Here is a 20,156-nt window from a genome sequence, read left to right on the forward strand (position 1 = left end):
GGGTGGAAATAGAGTATCCCAAAATCAAATTTTGTTGTCTGGTTCTGGCAGTGCTTACACCACAATCACTGCTGAACTCACACGGCCTTCTCCTTCTTTTCTCTCCCCTGTTCCATCAAGGCCACACGCATGATGATCGGAGCCGGTAACGTCCTGAAGAAGCACGCCGCCGACCATGCTCGCCGCGCTGTGATCACAGACGAGGAGGCGCCGGAAGACGACGACCTGGCCGTTTGCAGCCGCATCTCCTTTGAAAGCGCCCACAGCCAGTGCATGGAGAACTGCGGCATCCTCACGCTGGCTGTGATATGCCAAGGTTAGGAAATGACGACTCCACACGTTAGCCAATCACAGTGGTCATTCACGTCCCTGCTCTCACACACATTGTCCCGCCTTCTTCTTTGGTGATTGGCTACTTTTGTTTCCGTTAGCATTTAGTCATGACCAAATGGGAATATTTGTGCATCGTCATTGACAATTGGGTTGAAGTGTGGAGCTGAGGCTTGTCAGCAGCATATTGAATCATAACCATAACCTTGCAACTGCCCGTAATGTAAGGATAGAGTTCACCCTGTGTGAATGTCACGTTATTTAACCAATTTGCTCCCAAAAAATGTATAAAAACGTTCATTAAATATTGCCATTGTCCCAAAAACACATTTATATGTTTGTTTGTTTGTTTGTTTTTAACGCTAGAGCATACAGAAGGTTTTGATGCAGCCTCTGGTCTGGAAAGGTTGCTTAAAGCAATTGTAGTTATTACAAAAAACGGCCAGCAGGTGGCAGCAGTGTATAAGAGCTCAACCACAGCCATATTGCAACAAGCTCTTTTCTCCAGTGTTTTAAACAGTGTTTTTTTGTGAATAATGATGAAACTTAGCTATATTCTAAAGCGAATTGCTGCAAAACGGAAACAGATACAAATATACTTTCTGATGAAAGAAGAGACTAATCTTTCTATTGGTATGTTCTGTTTCTATAGCAATAGAACACAATATTCTGTGGGCCTTGCAAAATCAATCAAAATCCCGTAAAACAGGCGGGAGTGAACGGGGTTGCTTCAGTAAAAATGGCTGCCAGTGAATGAGTTAAATGATGAATTTCCAACTCAACATTTTCAGGGGGCCTGGGAGAGAACACCTTCTACGTGGACTACAGGACGGAAGACGGCTCAGCCAATGCCGGCTCCGATTACGAGTACAGCGAAGGAACGGTGGTGTTCAAACCTGGAGAGACTCGCAAGGACATTAAGGTAATAAAAGACAAAAATTACTTTCTATATAGACGACCGCTGTGATATATCCAATCCCCAGGTCGGCATCATCGACGACGACATCTTTGAGGAGGACGAGCACTTCTTTGTGCGGCTGCTCAACCTGCGGGTGGGCGACGCCGAGGGCATGTTCGAAAGCGACGAGGCGGGCGCCGCGCCCAAGGGCCGGCTGGTGGAGCCCCTGGTGGCCACGGTGACCATTCTGGATGACGACCACGCTGGCATCTTCACCTTCAGCGAGCGCATGGTGCGAATCAGTGAGAGCGTGGGCACCATGGAGGTGACGGTGGTGCGCAACTCGGGTGCCCGCGGCACCGTCATCCTGCCGTACCACACCGAGTCAGGCACAGCCAAAGCCGGCGAGGACTACGAGGATGCGCAGGGCGAGCTGGAGTTCACTAACGACCAGACAACGTGAGCTCAGCCCATTGATGCCAATTTAATATTTTTTAGGCTAGATTATGCAACAACTAGCAAATAGTTGTTGTTTTTTTGCAAAAAAGCATCTCACAAAACAAATTTAAGCTAATGATTGAATTTGTGTCTGCGTGCATGCTTGTTTACGTGTGCATATGTGCAGTCAGACACTCCAGGTGAGGATAATTGATGACGAAGAATATGAGAAACATGAAAACTTCTTCATCGTCTTGGAGGAGCCACGCTGGCTGAAAAGAGGCATTTCAGGTAACCATATATAGCAGCAACCATGCAATAATCAGATGTCATATTCATTTCACACGCGACGCACACGCTTCTACATGCTAAGCATATAATGTACACCTATTTGATCAACATGTTGAGAATACCTGCATACACCCAACATGCAAAGCGTGGAAAGCCGTGCATATATGCTGTTCATGCAACACTCTAAGTATAGACTACATGCTAAAGAGGTAACATGGCAAGAACACGCCACAGTCATTCCCAATTCATACATGTAAAAGGCTAAGAAAATACACCCCACATGGTATATACATACACCCCCATACTGTACATCCAAGATGGTATGTACATCGACATGCTCAGCACACGTGTCCAACATTCTACACTCATACAGTATGGTGCACTCAATGCATAGATTGAACACAACCAGATATCTCCAACATGCTAAACGCATACAGGCACATAAACGCAAAGCGCCAAGTACATACATCATACATACTAAGCACATACAGGCCACACACAAGGCACATACACCTAACACACAAAGCCTACACATCACACTGTTCAACACTCCAAGCATACACATCTAACAGGCTAAGCATATACATGCTATGCAAACAGCATGTAAAGCACATATGTGCTACATACTAAGAACATACAAATAATACTGTAAGCACATACAAGCCTGACACACACCCAGCACACTAAGCCTCCAATATTTTCATCACACACATCCAAAAAGCTAAGCTAAGCGCATAGATGCAACATGCTAAACACATGCACCCCATATGTTCAGCAATACTGTATATCAGTCCATTACACCAGGCTTCGACAATTCCGGTCCTCAAGGGCCGCAATCCAGCAGGTTTTCTATTTTTCCGCCTACCAACACACCTGATACTAATGATAAGGATCGTTATCAGGCACTCTGATGAGCTCATTATATGAATCAGGTGTGTTGGTAGGCAGAAAAATGGAAAACTTGCAGGAGTGTGGCCCTCGAGGACCGGAATTGGGGAACCCTGCATTACACTCAATGATTGAGTGTGTTGCAGATGTTTACATGTATGAAGTCTTCTTGTCAATAACTAGACTTCCTTCCTCTTTGTCTTCATCACAGCTCTGCTACTCAGCCAAGGTAAGATGGCTTCTGTCTTGTTTTATTTTGAAATGTTGCTTTTGTCCTCACCTTCTCGCTCACTTGTTAGTACAGTTGTACCTTGACTTACGAGTGTCCTAGCTTACGAGCTGCTCGAGTTACAAGCTGTACCTTGGTTGATTTCTGTATTTTTTGTTTGTTTGTTTTTGTGAGCAAAACTTTGAGGTGCAGGAGCTTCAGACTTGCCGCCGCATGAGTGAACAGGACAAACAGCCAAATGCACAAATACAAAATGAGACCAATTTCAATAATCTGCTGTAGGCCACAACACATGCACAGCCAACCCGAAAATCCGCAGCTACCTAATGAGTGGGTTAGGAAAATAACTGAGCAATTTCTGGGGTAAAGTGTATAATGTCCTAAACAAAAAACAACAACTAGGTGATTTAACAAATGCCGACGGTTCTGTACCACTTCATGATTGTTATCACAGGCATGCACCATGTGGAGAAAAACATGTCCACAGCAGCCTGCTGGTGACATCCTGCTGCTTGGCCTTTATCATCATAATGATGAAGGACGACCCGCTGTTTTGCACTGACTTGATTGTAATTTCATTGAACATATCTGTAACACGCTCATATGGCCTTAAATTCTCCGTTCAGAGGGGTCCGAGGGCCAGCTGAGCGCAGAGGAAGAGGAGGCTCGGAGGATTGCTGAGATGGGAAAGCCGATTCTGGGGGAGCACAGTCGGCTCGAGGTGGTCATCGAGGAGTCCTATGAGTTCAAGGTGCAGACAGTCTTTTGTTTCACTACAGTTGTAAATAGAATGCCAGTGCATGTTCGATCTCTGTAATACGTCTTTAGACAATATTGATTCAACACCAAATATGGGCTGCTCCATATTTTTTTCTGGACTGTTTACAGCAGTGGTGTCCAAACTATGGCCCGGGGGCCATTTGCGGCCCTCCGTCCATTTTTTTAGTGGCCCGCGACATATGCTAAAAATGGCATTTGACTCAGTTCAAATAAAATAAAAAAACAAAAATGTTTGGAGAATGGTCAACGTAAGAAGGGAGGGTTCCGAAAAACACAGGTGCTACTAAAGGTTATTTTAGTTAACTAAAACTAACGAAATAAACTAAAATTCAAAAAACAATTTCGTGAACGAAAAAATAAAAACGAAAATGCTTTTAAAAAAAATGAAAACTAACTGAAATTACATTTTATGTTTACAATACTAACTAAAACTATAATTATAGCAAAAATGTCATTTGTTTTAGTCTTTGGTGTGATTTTTTTAGTAGGTTTTTATTTTGATATCAACTGGAATAATGATGTTTGAAAGTATGTCACACAGAAGTGACGTCATCTAGCAGCAGCCAATAGAAAAGCACTTTCGGATGACGTCGCTCCCACGGTATTTTTTAAATATTGCGCACAAATAATACACATTTAAAAAAAAAACAGCTAATACTGAAACTAACTAAAACTAAACTAAAACTAAGCATTTATTAAAGAACTAAAACTAATAAAAACAGAACCACCCTGAAAACTAATAAAAACTAAAATTAAAAATTTCAAAAATATAATAACCCTACTGCCATATTACAAATAAAATGGTTTATATACTGTAGCATTTTTCTAAATATGCAAAAGCACAAATACATTATTTGTAAAATTTTTAGGACTAAACAATTTCTCTTCATAACATTATGTGGCCCTTGCGTCCTTCTGATTTTCTGTATGTGGCCCTCAAATGAAAAAGTTTGGACACCCTTGGTTTACAGTATCAATTCATATATTTTTTTAATAAATTTAGCATAATAAGTTTATTTTTTACTAATATTTTTTTTATTATTTACAATATAACCATTTCATTAGCGACTACAAAAAGTAAATATCTTTAGCTTGGTTTGGTTTATAACAACAAAGCGTGCTGAGGGACAAATAGTAAAAGCGGTCACGGTGTTTAATTCATGCACTTCTCCGGACGGCCCGTGATCAGTTTGCATCGATCGGTCTCGCCTGTGTCTGCAGGGAAAGCGCCTGGGAAATCGCTGACGTAAAAACTCCCCGCAACCGTTGTTGTGGTTGTTAATGGCCTACTCGGTGTCTTAATGACTTATTGATGTCGCCAAAAGGCTCGACTCCCCCAAGCAATTTGTCTCTGTATGAGTAGGCGGTGTTAATGTTAGTTGTCGGCATTAAAAATGGACGCTTTATGCTCAAAACGTCATCACGGATGGGAGACAAAGTCCAGTTGTACAAATACAAAAGTATTTGGACATAGAGCTTCAATCAATCAATCAATCAATAGTTTTGTGCTTCCTTCTTTCCTTACTTCTACCTTCCATCCTTCCATCGTTCTTTCCCTTCTTTGTTTCCTTCTGTCGACTTTGATTGTATTTGTTCTACCTCCCTTCTGTCCTCCAACCAACCTTCCTTCTGTCTTTCCATTCCTCCAACCTTCGTTGCTTTGATCTTTCCCTCTTCCCTTCCTTCCATCCTCCATTCAGTTAGTTCATTTATTCATCCCTCCATTTGCCCTCTTTCTTTCTGTCCTCCCTTCCTGCCTTGCATTATTTGAGTGGAGGAATAGGGCTTTGTGGGCTTTAGCACCTTATTGAAAAGCCTTCTCGCTTTGTTTTTTGACAGAGCACAGTCGACAAACTCATCAAGAAGACCAACTTGGCACTGGTCATTGGCACACACTCCTGGAGAGAGCAGTTTGTCGAGGCTGTCACTGTGAGCGCAGGTATCGTGTGTGTGTTTGGGGGTCAGAGTTTCCATGTGATTTTTACGACATGCATAAGTGGGAATATTTTGTTTTGTTTCACTTGAAAGGCGAAATGAGACAGAGGGCAGCCTAGTGTTTAGGTTATCTGCCTCAGTTCTGAGGTTGGGGTTCAAATCTCAGTTTCTCTTGGTTTTCTCAGGGTACTCCCTCCCAGATTCCAAAAGCATACAGACAGTACATATTATGTTCATTGAAGGCTCTAAATGAATATGAGAGTTAATGGTTGTTTGTCTATATGTTTCCATACAAGCAATTTCTTGTATACAAAAATCCCTTTTCCATAATAGTTTCCCTTCAGATGATCTGACCTGTAGTGTTTCTGCAACATCAGCTTTACAGACTACTATTACTGCTGCACCAAGGAACTTCAAGCACTAAAGTCAAGCACCATCATGGGACTTTTTGAAATTGCATTCATAGTTCATTCTTGGTATCAGTAACCATCACGAGAAAGTAAACTTGTTTTTCTTATCATTTTCGGTGCCATCTATATGTTTAAGTAAGCCAGTGGAAGTAGCAATATTTTCTATATGATTGTAATAAACACAGTAGGACATCAAGGGCCTGATTAACTAAGTGAAGTAAATTGTGTATTCATTCCTATATATTACACGCACTTTTCTTTTCTTCACTTCACTTTTTCTCAAAGTTATCCACGCAAATATATCCACAATTTTCTCGTGTTTTTCATATCCACAAATATCGTCGGGATTTTCATGTGTTGAACATGTGTTTAAGGATCAGCAGGTACACACATTTATTTTTGGAAACAAACATCACGCAATTTCAAGATATTCACACACAGAGATGCCAAACATTCACGTGTAAAAACGGGAAAACTAGCCTTTATCTGTTCTATTATGTGTGTACTTAACGGAAGATGGGAAACAAAATACGACCATAATTTGTTTCCCATCAGCTTGTTTTGCCCATAGATATAAACACTACATGTCTCAGCTGTGAGCCAATGGATAGTAACGTGCGCACAGGACGGCCATCTTGGGACAGGGCTACTTGACCACTCATTTTTGTTGTTAGATATGAGACAAGATGACACGAACAACTATTCCACACTTTTTTTTTTTTAAATAATCAAAAAGGTTCTTCTTCTTCTTCGTCTACCTCTTTGGCCGCTGCTGCTGCAACAGTGTAAAAGAAAAATGCAAATGTTTTAATTGATATCCGGAAGTTTCTTCATTGCTGCCATCTAGTGGATAAAACAAGTCCTGCAATCCTCACAGAGCTTCAGTGGCTTCTTCACGGTGTTTTAGGTGATGACGACGAGGAAGAAGGCCGCGAGGAGCGCCTGCCCTCCTGCTACGACTACGTCATGCACTTCCTCACCGTCTTCTGGAAGGTTCTGTTCGCCTGCGTGCCACCTACCGAGTACTGGAACGGCTGGGCCTGCTTCATGGTCTCCATCAGCGTCATCGGCCTGCTTACTGCCATCATCGGGGACCTGGCGTCACACTTCGGCTGCACGGTGGGACTAAGAGACTCTGTGACCGCCGTCGTCTTTGTGGCCCTGGGAACGTCAATTCCTGGTGAGTGAAGTGAATTTGGATGCTTTGTCGTTATGTCAGAGTTGTGAGGCAGTTGAAGTGGACGTTACGTTTTTCTTGCCATTCACTGCCACCCACAGGTCAGCTTCTTGTGTCGTCTTGGTTTTAAATATCATTTCCCCCACAGACACATTTGCCAGCAAAGTGGCTGCCATCCAGGACCAGCACGCAGACGCCTCGGTGGGCAATGTGACAGGCAGCAACGCCGTCAACGTCTTCCTGGGGATCGGCGTAGCCTGGTCGGTGGCCGCCATCTACTGGAAGATCGAGGGCAAAGAGTTCAAAGTGAAGCCGGGCTCACTGGCCTTCTCCGTCACGCTCTTCACCATCTTTGCGTTCATCTGCATGGGTGTGCTACTGTTCCGACGCCGACCCTCCATTGGAGGTGAGCTGGGGGGGTCTCGACTGTCACGTACCCTCACCAGCCTGCTCTTCCTGGGCCTGTGGTTCCTCTACATCCTCTTTTCCAGCCTGGAGGCCTACTGCCACATACCGGGCTTCTGAGCAGGAGACACATGCAGTACATATTTTATTTATTTAACACACTACAGATCTAAAGCAGGGGTTCTCAAACTACTTGAGTCCAGAGAGAGTTTTTTTTTTTTTTTTTTTTTTTACGAATGACACTTTGACGTAATTATTAAGCATACCCTTGAATTCAATCAAAATTCAAAACTTGTTTCTGAGAAAATATATCCGAATGTTGCAATCACAATAAGGCATATTTTTGCAAATTATGTTGTAGTCCTTGAGCTCTGGCTTTAGGATCCGGGGACCCCAGTTTGAGAACTACTGGTCTAGAGGGCTCTTCCATTCACACACAAACACGTACACACGCAACACATATGCATGTATAGAGTGACAGTAAGCATCTGAGAGCAAAAGAAAGTGTTTGGATGGCGAGAAGAGTTGAAGCGAATGTATCATATTCGTGGATCCTAAAGAAGCTTGTAAGGACAAAGAAGATCCATTGGCAGAGGCGCAAAAGAGTGCAATGTTTACAATGACTTTGCTAAGTGTTTACGGGGCTAATGGATGGATCAGAAGGAAGGAAGGCACTTGTAAATAGAACCATAGAACCGCACACATCCAGAGTGAGATGAACCCCCCCTCCCCCCGCCAAGTGGACTCCATGGGAGGAATAAAGTGTCGCTCCAGGCTCGGCTGTTATCCTGCACGGTTTCCACAGTAACCATATTCACCCCAAGACATGGAGGAAGGTGATTTATTTTTTTTTAAGCATGTGTATCCAGGTGTGGCAACATCACCTCATATGCGGAAATTGAACTGTACTGTAAAAAGCCATACTCACATTTGTGTGTTTACAGCCACCTCATCTGAGGATTACCAGTGTTTCTCAAAGTGTGCTCAGTGGACCACTTGTAGTCCTCAAGAAGGATCTCAAATGGTCCATGGGTGGTTGGAAACTATTGACTTAGTGGATTCATTGTGTGATTGTACTTCATAGATAAATTTCATGAGTATACAATCCATCCATCAATTTTCTAGAGAACTTATCCCGTTCAGGGTCACAGGGAGCTGGAATCTGTTCCACTTGACTTTGGCTGACAGGAGGTATCAACCCTGGACCAGTCGCCAGTCAACGTCAATGCACTTATGGACAAACAATAATTTCACACTCTTAATCATAGCTAGGGACAATTTAAAGTTCCATTGTATTTCAATTGTCGTCACTGATACGCTTGGAATAGGGTGGACAGTACATCCATTTAAAAAAAGAAAAGAAAAAAAAAGTCCTGTGTAGAATTACCTGCTCTCTTTGGGCTTATGTGCTTTTCTGCTTCCAGCCACCGTTCTAAAAACACTGACAAGCTTCATTGAATACTCAAAATTGTTCATGGGTGGTCATGTGAACGATTGTTTGTTGATGTGTTTCCTTCAATTGACTGGCGACCGATAAAGGGTGTACACTGTACAGTTGGGATAGGCTCCAGCTCAGCCAAGAACCTAATGAGACACTAGAAAATGGATGGAAAGTTCCAAGGTTCCACTGTATACTATTGTGATAAGACAGTAGATTGTTTGCTGAATTTTACTTGTTGAAGAAGCTGTTCAGTTTCTTAAAAACTTGGAGAAACACTGATCTAGACTCAACTAGCGCAGCATGAATCCCAGTGGACTATTTTCCTTTATTTAGTAGGTAATGCATGGGTGGTTGATTTGGCATATAAAGCCGGGGAATTTAATGTCTTGAAGTACATCTCTTCAGTGGGATCTTTGTCCGCACAACGCTTGGTGACACCACCCATACAATGCCTTAAAACAATGACAGCATCCAGCATACATGAGGCCAATTTTTATTGGTTTCTCAGATTGATCTGCACTCGGGATTCAGGATAAGTGGATTTGCTAAGGTAGCATGTATGTATGTGGTCTCAAGGGACTGTTAAGCTCCCTTAGGCAGCAGGTGCTACATTGCTATTTTTATGTTTAAGTCTCATATCAGTAGTGGTAGTATTAGTTTTAGTATTAGTTGCTGGATTCAGGTAACACAGCCCTTTGAGGCAGATATGTATTGCACAGGAGGGTGAGAACATCAATTTACCCTAACCCAAATCCTCTTAACCATAACCGTACACTAAACCAAACCCTTAACCCAACCATGCACAATTATTCACCATAACCCTAATTCCCTAAGGATATGTTTACATGATGTTCCCGGCGGCCAGGGCAGTTTGTTTTACTGTCTAGGCTTTCCAGATGGCAATTTTGGAGCACATTTGTTGGCCCGGTATAGTCAAATGCGTTCCAGAATCGGCGTCAGCGTGCCCATCTGTACGTTTATATTGGAACCCAACATATATTGGACATGAGTTTTCTTTCGACAACTAATTCATTAAGCCATCTTTTGTACCAAAACATGCACACACACAAAGAAAAATAAATTATTCACAGAAAATGTTAACACATTGTATTGCGCTGCAAAGCAGACACAAGTTCTCGCTCTCTCACCATGGTTGGCATTGTAGGTAAATTGCACAGAACAAATAGCTTTGCTTTAGAAGAGTACTGCTGATTGTGAGACTGCGGAGTAAAAAAATGATTCCTGTCCCACTATGAACCACCTCCAAGTTGTGTTACACCCCATTACGTACAGGGCTGGGAAATCCAGGTCCAGAAGGTAAACCCTGAAAATGGCTTTTGCCACAGGTGCTTCTACTCAACTGGCAGGTAAACAAGCTCATCTCCATCTGTTGAATAAAAGCCTCTGTGACACAAGCCAAATAGTTTCAAGGTTTTACTTTTACTTTCTGGACATGGATTCCCCACCCCTGATTACATATGGTTTAGCTACATTCATTCCGTTCTACGGCTGATTAGTTTACTTATATCTAGACATGCAATGATAAGGGCAATATCGTGATATTAAAACTGCCACAATATTGTCGTCGTCATGTTCACAATATTTAAAAGGAACACATCTGTTAAAAAAAAAAAAAAAGTCAGATTGATTTCCATTTGTGCAGTTCTAGCACCCTCTAGTGGCTAGTTTATTAGTGCAATTGAATTTTCATTAGGGATGTTTTGACCTTCTATGTTTAAAATCTATGCTAATTGTCAGATGAAGGGGAATCTAATTTGCTTGTGAAGCAATCAATGTGTGCTTGCATTAGCAAATCAGTGCCTCAATATTGTTATTAGAGATTGTAGGTGGTTTATATGCATTGCTGTTATGTACAAAACCACAATATTGTGCTTTTTTTTTTTAGGTTAAGCTCTTTTTTTTTTTCTTACAATATTGTGATCTTTTTTAAATATTGCCAACCCCCCACAATATCGTGATAATTATCGTATCGTAACCTTCATATCGTGATAAAATTGTATCGTGATGTTTGGATATCATTACATCCTTACTTTTATCCACTGTGTTTGTCATAGATTTTTTTTTTTTTTTGCCAGTTTAAAAATCACATCAGGCATCCACGGCAATCATGATTTGTCACATTTTTCTATCTCGTCCCACTACGCTGTCTCACGATCATCCTGTTTGACTCACGGTTGCCTGAAACGGGGCTGCCGTGGCTGCTGGGAACAGAGAAAACATAGTTTTTAACACTTAACCCTACCTTGGTAAACTTAATCTTAAACCCCTAACCCAGAGATTATAACATCAATTTACCTGAACCCTTACCCCTAATTTAATTCTAATCCTCTAACCAAACCCAAATTATATCATATCCCTGAACCAAACACTAACACTGAAGTCCTAACCCTGATCCTAATCCTGCACAGGAAGGTTAGAACATCAATACACCCCAACCCAACACTAACACTCCTTTACAGGTGCAAAACTACAGTACATAATGTACAGCCATTCACAGTGTCCAGGTGTGCTGCTTTCCACACTGCAAACAAAGAGTATCCATGTACAAAATCGTTCACGATATGAGCCCAGATTGGAAGCAACACAAGTGCAGCACAGTCCTCTGGACAATTTGTTTACTGTAATAATCTGCTCAGTGATGACGACGTGCAACAGTCGCGTCACCAGCAACAAGTGCAATCTGTCATAGTGAGATGAGAACTACTCAATTCATTTTGCCTGAATGAAGCAAACTTTGTAACATTTCTAGAGCTAATTTTGTATATTTTCCTCACAGCTATAATGAGGTTGTTTATTTTGTACTTCTGAACCATGTTCAGTGGTCTCAGTGCGCACAAACACACTACAGTAGTTTACATGACCTTGTTACTGACAATAGAGATTTTGATACAAGTCTCAAGTGTAGAATATCATAAGCGAGCGTATCAAATAGAGCGAGCAAACCATGTGTGCGCTGACTGCTGATTTGAGTTGAAGAGCATTTATTTAGATATTTATTTATGTACATTAAGATGATTAACTGTTCGCAGGTCCTTGGTTTCAATACGTGCAATACAAGAAATGTGTCTGTGGCTGTGTTCAGAATCATTCCCTTCTCCCAGAATTGAACAATAAAAAGATAACGTTTTAAACTGTGGATATTCAAAAAAAAAAAAAAAAAAAAACCTACCTTGAGCGCCTGTATTTGGGATGACTGATACTATATGTACTATACAGACTTAAGAAATGGCAAACTCACTATAAAGGGTACAATAAGGATTAGAAATGATTCCCAACACAGCCTGTCTCTTATTATTTTTCTTGACGTGAGTTCATCTCCGTCGTGTGCCAGTGTTTTTGTCGCTCCTCATCCCACTCCCTTTTATGGCGGAGTTGTTTTGCGTGTACGTATGTAGCATGTTTACATGAAGGAACAATGGGGAACGCAGGCAGCGTACTAACAGAGCTGGAGCAGGACTGTCTTGCAACGTCCAGCCAATGTTCTCCGTTTCCAGAACCTTCTTTACTGTTTGGCTTCGGCCTTTGCTGTTCTCTGGTGATGTGATCCCCTCTTTCCTCCCTGATGTGTGTGTGGTATGTTGTGCGTGTTCTCGCCATGTTCCTCACCAGTTGCATGACGAATCTTTGTGTTCCGTGTGTTTTTAGCAGCATGTGAAGGACGCCTATGGGCTTATTTTACAGGACCAGTTTCCCTTCACCCACCATTCCACAATAAGTGACTAAAAGTAGCAAGTGACATAAACATCAATGTGGTTGCCTTGGAGGAACTGTTAAAATAAAAGCCTGCTCTGTTGTTTTCAAGGCGATTTTTCTAAGCCATGTTACAGGTCTTTGTTGATGTACAATAACTGTCGTGTTTGTGTTCCCTGTCCTTGTTCTTCTGTCTGTGTGAACATTTCTCTCTGCCTGAACATTTGCAGATAAAAAACAAAACAAAAACAAATGACATGTGATTGACATTAACATTTATTCACAGCTGTGATAAATCTTAACTCAGAATACTTAAGTTTTATATCAAATGTATAACAATAATATATTTAAAAGACGATGCTTGTTTTTCAGAACATGGCATGAGGTGTAATGTGTTACTGAAAGAAAACAAAAGTTCTCTATTCAACAGAAGTTGACCTTATTTGAATATATTTTATTTATTTTCAAGGGCGCACTTGTCTGAGTCTGTTATTTTACACAACATGAACCCACCCAACACAACCATCCTTTTTCTATAGCCCTTTTCTTCATTTGGTGGAGCTGGAGGTAATGCCAGCTAGCTAATGAGTGAAAGGCTAGAATGCTGCTAGATACATACATACATACATACATACATACATACATATACATCCATCCATTTTCTTGACCGCTTATTCCTCACAAGGGTCGCGGGGGCTGCTGGCGCCTATCTCAGCTGGCTCTGGGCAGTAGGCGGGGGACACCCTGGACTGGTTGCCAACCAATCGCAGGGCACACAGAGACGAACAACCATACACACTCACACGCACACCAAGGGACAATTCGGAGCGCCCAATTAACCTGCCATGCATGTCTTTGGAATGTGGGAGGAGACCGGAGTACCCGGAGAAGACCCACGCGGGCACGGGGAGAACATGCAAACTCCACCCAGGAGGGTCCGAGCCTGGACTCGAACCGGAGACCTCAGAACTGGGAAGCGGACGTGCTAACCACTCGACTACCGTGCCGCCCATACATATACATACATACATACATATATACATAAATACATACATACAATATAATTATTTTTTATTTGTATTCTTTTTAGATTACAAGCAACATACTTTTTCTATTAATATTAATATTTAAAACAAACAAACGAACAAAACAAAACAAAACAAGACAAAAAAAAAAAAAAACAGATAGCCAGGAAGTGACGTCTGGATATTACCCCCTCAGCTGCGGAAGTCACAAGGTCAGATCCCGGGGCTTGCCGCTTGGTACCCGTATGTTTGGGCCGTTACCGTCACGTAACCTCCACTGGAGTCATGCGTGAAATCCGTTAACGGAATTCTGAGTGGCTTTCTTTTTGTGTGAATCATTCGTCGTTTAGAAGCGACCGATTCCAGGAGCGAGAAGAAAAAAAGGGCCTGGCTGGGTGTACTTAGTGTTGTTTGAAGGTGAATCGGAGATCGTCGACGCAACCGCGGAAGAAGGTAAGCTAACGCGCGTGGTCGCCATTGTTGTGGATCAGGCTCAGCGTAAGGCCTTCGTCTTGCCCTCGAGACGACGCTTAAAATATTCTACTAGGACCCGTTTACATAGATTTTCTAATTGCCTACTAGTTGAATGTATCGCCTACGGCGGGTTAATGTTAAATATTTTGCCGTTAACTAAATTATCAGGGTGTTGAGATTCGCGACACTTCGTCCGCCATTAACGCACGCAAATGGCCGCAAACAGTGCTAACGAACATTTGCTAATTTAGCAAAGCGCTATCTATCATAGCCTTTTAAAACACTATTTTTAAAAAGAATATGTACCTAAGATCTGTTAATCTAAATAAATTATAGTATGCAATGATTATTTTTGCCGTGACCAGCAACTCGCCTCCTGCGTTATTTTGCCGTGAACGTTTTTGGTTGGTTAATCGTCCTGGCCGGGCGGGAATCGGCCATTACGACAGTAAGAAATGAAAAAAGAAACTGTAGAAAGTGGTCTTTGGACCCACATTCGGGGCGACCGCTGTACCCACTACGCTACGAGCTGGTACACACTGAACGGCGTAGAATTTGTGCTTGTAGTTCTCGCAGGATTCACGGCAAAATAATGCTCGGTGACGAGTTTCCGGTCACGGCTTCGAATAATTTATTAATTGAGACTAGTGTGTAAAGCCACCCGCCAACAGTAATAAATCTGCTAAATATTAGCTATACTTGTGACGTCACGGACTGTTTGATTCCATTTTTTTTGCAGTTGGAAATCTTTAATAATTTAAATTTATAGTGCAGTATATTTACTAAAATGTTCTTAACAGGCCATGTTTGGCGCCACCAATTTAACTGTAAGCATACGTTTGAGTACATTTGTTCACCCTCGTTTTGTATTTGACAATGGTACCCTGACTCACCAGTTTGGTTTGTTGAATGACTATGTGGGTGACTCAATTTATAATTGCTGCTAATGTACCATTTGATTTTCTGCATCCAGAAGATGTCCTACTACTCGTCATCCCGTAGTTCGTCCCGGGCCACCGACTGCAAGGTCTATGTGGGTGATCTCGGTAATGGTGCCGCCAAGGGGGAATTGGAGCGGTCGTTCAGCTACTACGGCCCACTGAGAACCGTCTGGGTGGCGAGGAACCCACCAGGATTTGCTTTTGTGGAGTTTGAGGACCCGAGAGATGCTGAGGATGCTGTGAAAGGCATGGATGGAAAGTGAGTACATTTTGCAAAAGTCCAGTTAATATTTGCGTTTAAGAGCATCTCAATGAGATTCACAGTAGAACAATGTTAAAATAGCACAAGTGAATGTTACTTGACACATTTACAACAAGAAGTGGTGTGATATGGAAAAAAAAAAAAACACAAGTTGAATGTTGCTTGACACATTACAGGGTACATGTGTAAGTAATGAATTTGAAAACTACAAAGTTTAATCTTGTCCTCATGGTCTTTTTGTTGTGCACACTCAGGCTCTTGTGTGGCTCACGTGTACGTGTAGAGATGTCGACAGGCATGTCCAGAAAGGGCCGTGGACGCCCCAGCCGACGCCAGTTCGACCCGAACGACCGCTGCTATCAGTGTGGAGACCGCGGTCACTATGCTTACGACTGCTACCGCTTCAGCAAGCGAGGAGGAGGCGGCCGCCGTAGTAGGTGAGATGGAAAACAAGCATGTTGATGATCCAGCAGAAATTACTTTTTTTTTTCTTTTTTTTTCTTTTTTAACTCAAATGTCTCCTGCAGCAGGTCTCGTTCCCGCTCTCGGTCACGGTCCAGGTCCCGATCCCGTGGACGCCGCTACCGATCCCGTTCTCACTCTCGCAGCCATAGCCGCAGCAGGTAAGCCGGGTTCAGTGAAATCATAGCTGTTTAAACTTAAATTTTAGATTACCCTTACTGATCGACTTAATGACATGATTTTTTGTTTTCCTTTAATGAGTGAGTCATTGTGATGTGATCAAGATAATGCAGAATTCTACATTAGTGGTGGCCGAGTGGTTTGTTTATTTATTTATTTATTTATTTATTTAAACATTTATGATTCAACTTTTTCGACTAGCCACGTAAATTATTGATCAATCATCATTGATCTTTTTACTGTGCTGTGCACATGGATGAACAAAATAAAGACCAGAAAATGTCATATGTTAAATATTCAGTTAGATATACCATTGATGGTGCAAAAAAAAAAAAATAACTTTTTGAAATTATCTTTTCACTTTTCGTTGTCATATATCATGAATATAAGGAGGCCCTGTACCCAAAAAGGCGTAATGAATGTCCCTGTAAGGATATTTTTGTCAACATTGTGTGATTTTATAATTTTATTAATTTCATTTTTATTTAATTTTATTTTTTATTTTTCTTTCCCTTCCTCCCTCTTCCAGGAGCCGTCGCCGCTCTCCATCCTACACTAGGCGCAGAAGCAGGTATGTCGGTGTGGACCGCCATGTGCTCATCAAAATTTCAATGTGCTCCCACCTATGGATGAGCAATATGGTAAAAATAACTGAGCCGCCGCGGCCGGTTGATCGGATGTCCCGCGAGCGTCCGACTCATCCGCCTTCGGCCTCGTGTTTGTGTCAGTAACCATACGGATGCATCAAGCATAAACCAAGCTTGAGCCCGAATAAAATTGAACTGTATAGAATGTGCCACAGACGATCTTGCCGATCTGTCAGCTTTATGAGATTGTCAACAGATTAAAATTTCTTAACAATCTAATATCGTCATATCGCCCACCCCTACTCCCACCACAGCTGTGATTATTCAATCTCTTGTTTTGTATCATCAGGTCTGGCTCTCCAGCCCGCTCCAAGTCCAGGACTCCAATGAGAAGGTGGGACGTGTTCAAATTTTGCCAAATATCATCACAAAAAATGGCTCTTGTGCTAATGTTTACCATTATCATATTTGAATTTTGCTACTGGGTTTAGTTTGGGATAACATCTGTCTTCCTTTTTCTTCCCCAGTCGCTCCAGGTCCCGTTCTCGGTCCAGGTCGGCACCAAGAGGGCGCTCCGCCTCCCGCTCTCGCTCCCGTTCCCCATCGGCCAATCACAAGAGGAACAGGTATGTGGCTAGTCTCGCGTTTGTGCATAGCGGACATCTAGTAGCATTCTAGCATTTTAGTCCCGCCCAGTCTGGCAAGTAACACTTGACAGGAAGAAGCGCCGGGCGGTTCTAGACGATTCTGTCAGATGTCAGCTGGAGCCGCAGTTGTTGAGTTCTAGGAGAGGGTCAGTCGTCCTGGCAGTCAGTCACAGCTTCAGGCTGGCGTTTTGACCAGGTCTTCCATCCAAACTGGCCGAGTCTCGCCATCGTCGTCCACGCTGAGATGAGCGACCAGGGGACCCTGAAACCGCTACGCTGACCAGTCTTCTATCTCTTCTGTCAGCTATGTTGGTGTGGCAGAGGAATAGAGGACCCAACGAGGGGCTTGTGGGAGGTGTAGGGCCAAATAAGTAAAGATTATCGTGTTTGTCCCAACTATTCAATTGATTCTTACTTAAAGCCGAAGAGCGCGTGAACTGTTGATGTTCTCTTGCTTCGCTAAATTATTGTCACAAAATGAATTTTGGTTAATTTAAATGTTCTAAGTGCTATGAATTTGGAATTCCCGGCCCTAGTGTGGCTAGATAAATTTAAATGCAGAGCTGCAGCTAGATTTGAGCATCTTTGCCGCACAGTTTTGTTTATTTTTCATATTTTCTTTGAAGTGTGTGCTGGGAGCTGCGCACTGCGCTGACACTACAGCTGATCCCAGGCCCAGGGTCTGCCAGCTGGCGGTGTGTACGTCCTGCGGGAGGGTGACTAAGCGCTGACCTGAGATCAGCCTTCGCCTGGCGTTAGACAGCGAGAATCTCCCCCCGCACAGTGAATGGGTGACCGTCTGTCCGACCAACGCACACGCTCAGACGAGATCAGTCCGTGCACTCTTACAATTGTTCTCCTAGAGTCACCCAAGGCCGCCAGATCTACCAGAGCGCCGACACGAACAATTCAGAGTTTGACCATTTAAAATTCCATTACCTACCTACCTACCAGACCCCCTACTACCTACCTACCAGAGCTCTGCGGCCTCTGTCTTAGCTTCTGAAAATGAGAGCGAGCTGACCAGAGATCAGTCTACAAGAGCGTAGTCATCCGTCCTTCAGTGCTTTCATCCTTCGCTTCTCTGTACTTGTTGTTTCTGCCAGTGTCTTCAAAGGTAAAGACAACCCCCTACTCCCCCACCCCATCCTTTTTTTTTCTACCCCCCTTCCCTCTTCCTCCCATAAGCTCTTGTTTTATGGTCAAAGCAAATGCACAGGCTTGATGTACATTGGGGACGTGGGTGGTGACAGTTAAAAGTTGAAAATGAGCATGCTCGTGAGTGACTGAGTGAGTGTGTGTCTCGGTGGAGAGCATGTCAACATGGGCAGAAACCCTTTAGCTGAAACCGTAAGTGCTGAAGGACAGCCAGAAAGTTTGTCCTCCTTCCTACTCTCCCTCCATGTGGACTCTTTAGTAGCCGTTGAGGGGAATTGCTGCAAGTTTGCCCTCACAGTTCAAGATGTTACCCACTTTTTAGTAGAGAGATGACAAGGTTGGTTTTACTTTGCACTGGGGTGACATTATTCAGTCCTCATTTTAGAATTTTAGACATGGGCCACTTAGATGTAACACACCTATAAATGTTAATACCCAGCAAGTCATTGGTTACAAATTGTACACACCAAATGTCTTAAGCTGAGTTGAGTGTATGTGTTGTGTGAGGGCGGTTGTTTGTGGTCTTCCATTCTCCTCTACAGCAAATTAACTCTTCTCTGTTTCTGTTTCAGTCGTTCCCGCTCAGCAAGCCCAAACCGAAGTCCAACACCAGCCGCCAACTGAGTGAAGAACAAGACTACTTATCCCCACCCCCACCCCACCCCAATCTTCTTGCCCCCGTCCGCTTTTACAGCAGCCCTTCACATTGTTTTCCATGTCAGGTCATGTTTAATTTCTTCTATCAGCAACATGCAGGTTGAAAGGATATTTTTCTGTTGTCATTGGCTCAAGAGGGTAAATCTTGTAGTGGACTTTTAACCAATTCAAATACTTATGAGTCCTTAGTGTGTAATATTTTTTTCATGAAGCAGATGATCTGGCTTGAATTTATCTTACAGTTTGGCAATTCTGTGTTGCACTGCCGATCTCCCTACCCCTGACAACTTTTGTTTGCAAAACTTTTTTTTTTTTTTTTTTTTTTGCTTTCAGTTTGGTCCTGTGTATTTTAAATTTGATTTAGGGTGTATCTTTTTTTTTTTTTTTTTAATGTATTTTTTTTTATTATTATTATTATTATTTTTGGATGGGTTGCTTGAACAGTTGTTCCTGCTTCTATTATTCAGACAGTGGCAGTTTTATTTTTAAATAAATCTCTCCAACATAACTCACTGGCCTTTTATTATTTTATATTTTATTGTTGACTGACATTTTTTTTCTAAACCGAAGAAAGCGTTATTACAAAAGGGTGACCATGCACATGCGCTGTTGAGATTTGTAGCAGCCTCCGATGTGGGCAGCATAGTTGTCTTTATATACACAGGTAAAACACATAACATTGACTTAAAGAAGCGATTAGCACAACAAATAATTGTTTTAATAAATATAACTTGCTGTATGTAATCCATTTGATATTTAAAAAATAAATAAAAATACGGTGAAAATGAGAAACCTTGAGAAGGGGCCGCAGATGTGGTATTCCTTTTTAT

At 42.4% G+C, this 20,156-nt stretch overlaps 2 protein-coding genes across 8 annotated transcripts in view; both read left to right on the top strand.

Moving 5' to 3' along the window:
- The window catches only part of slc8a2b (solute carrier family 8 member 2b), a 66,574-nt gene extending 53,169 nt beyond the window's left edge, over nt 1–13,405 (top strand). For 2 of the 3 annotated variants that reach the window (XM_077541179.1, XM_077541180.1), the window contains 9 exons: nt 121–316; nt 1,122–1,252; nt 1,314–1,687; nt 1,854–1,957; nt 3,057–3,074; nt 3,701–3,825; nt 5,694–5,793; nt 7,107–7,379; nt 7,525–13,405. In XM_077541179.1, coding sequence (XP_077397305.1) covers nt 121–316; nt 1,122–1,252; nt 1,314–1,687; nt 1,854–1,957; nt 3,057–3,074; nt 3,701–3,825; nt 5,694–5,793; nt 7,107–7,379; nt 7,525–7,901 — 1,698 coding nt within the window. In that variant the 3' untranslated portion in view covers nt 7,902–13,405. Of the gene's footprint in view, nt 1–120; nt 317–1,121; nt 1,253–1,313; nt 1,688–1,853; nt 1,958–3,056; nt 3,075–3,700; nt 3,826–5,693; nt 5,794–6,122; nt 6,415–7,106; nt 7,380–7,524 lie in introns of those variants that run through there. The other variant, XM_077541182.1, reaches the window with a different exon arrangement.
- Nucleotides 13,406–14,163: 758 nt separating this feature from the next.
- srsf7a (serine and arginine rich splicing factor 7a) lies at nt 14,164–19,834 on the top strand. 5 transcript variants are annotated; one of them, XM_077540276.1, is made up of 8 exons: nt 14,164–14,411; nt 15,409–15,632; nt 15,890–16,072; nt 16,163–16,258; nt 16,807–16,848; nt 17,214–17,258; nt 17,392–17,490; nt 18,138–19,834. In XM_077540276.1, exons 2-8 carry the CDS (start codon nt 15,409–15,411, stop codon nt 18,229–18,231), a joined length of 783 nt encoding a protein of 260 aa, XP_077396402.1. In that variant the 5' UTR covers nt 14,164–14,411; the 3' UTR covers nt 18,232–19,834. The 5 variants fall into 5 exon arrangements, with proteins under 5 accessions (XP_077396402.1, XP_077396403.1, XP_077396405.1 ...); XM_077540277.1 differs by having other exon boundaries at nt 14,165–14,411; nt 15,406–15,632; nt 16,166–16,258; XM_077540279.1 differs by having other exon boundaries at nt 14,165–14,411; nt 15,406–15,632; nt 16,166–16,258; nt 19,242–19,834.
- The last annotated feature ends 322 nt before the right edge of the window (nt 19,835–20,156 follow it).

Source organism: Festucalex cinctus, chromosome 13 (genome assembly GCF_051991245.1).
Source record: "Festucalex cinctus isolate MCC-2025b chromosome 13, RoL_Fcin_1.0, whole genome shotgun sequence".
In the NCBI taxonomy this organism is placed as follows: Eukaryota; Metazoa; Chordata; class Actinopteri; order Syngnathiformes; family Syngnathidae; genus Festucalex; species Festucalex cinctus.

Coding starts and splice junctions, on each gene's coding strand:
- srsf7a (XM_077540276.1), top strand. CDS start 15,409: ATGTCCTACTACTCGTCATCCCGTAGTTCGTCCCGGGCCACCGACTGC. Junction 15,633..15,889: donor GTGAAAGGCATGGATGGAAA/GTGAGTACATTT, acceptor GTGCACACTCAG/GCTCTTGTGTGGCTCACGTG. Junction 16,073..16,162: donor GGAGGCGGCCGCCGTAGTAG/GTGAGATGGAAA, acceptor TGTCTCCTGCAG/CAGGTCTCGTTCCCGCTCTC.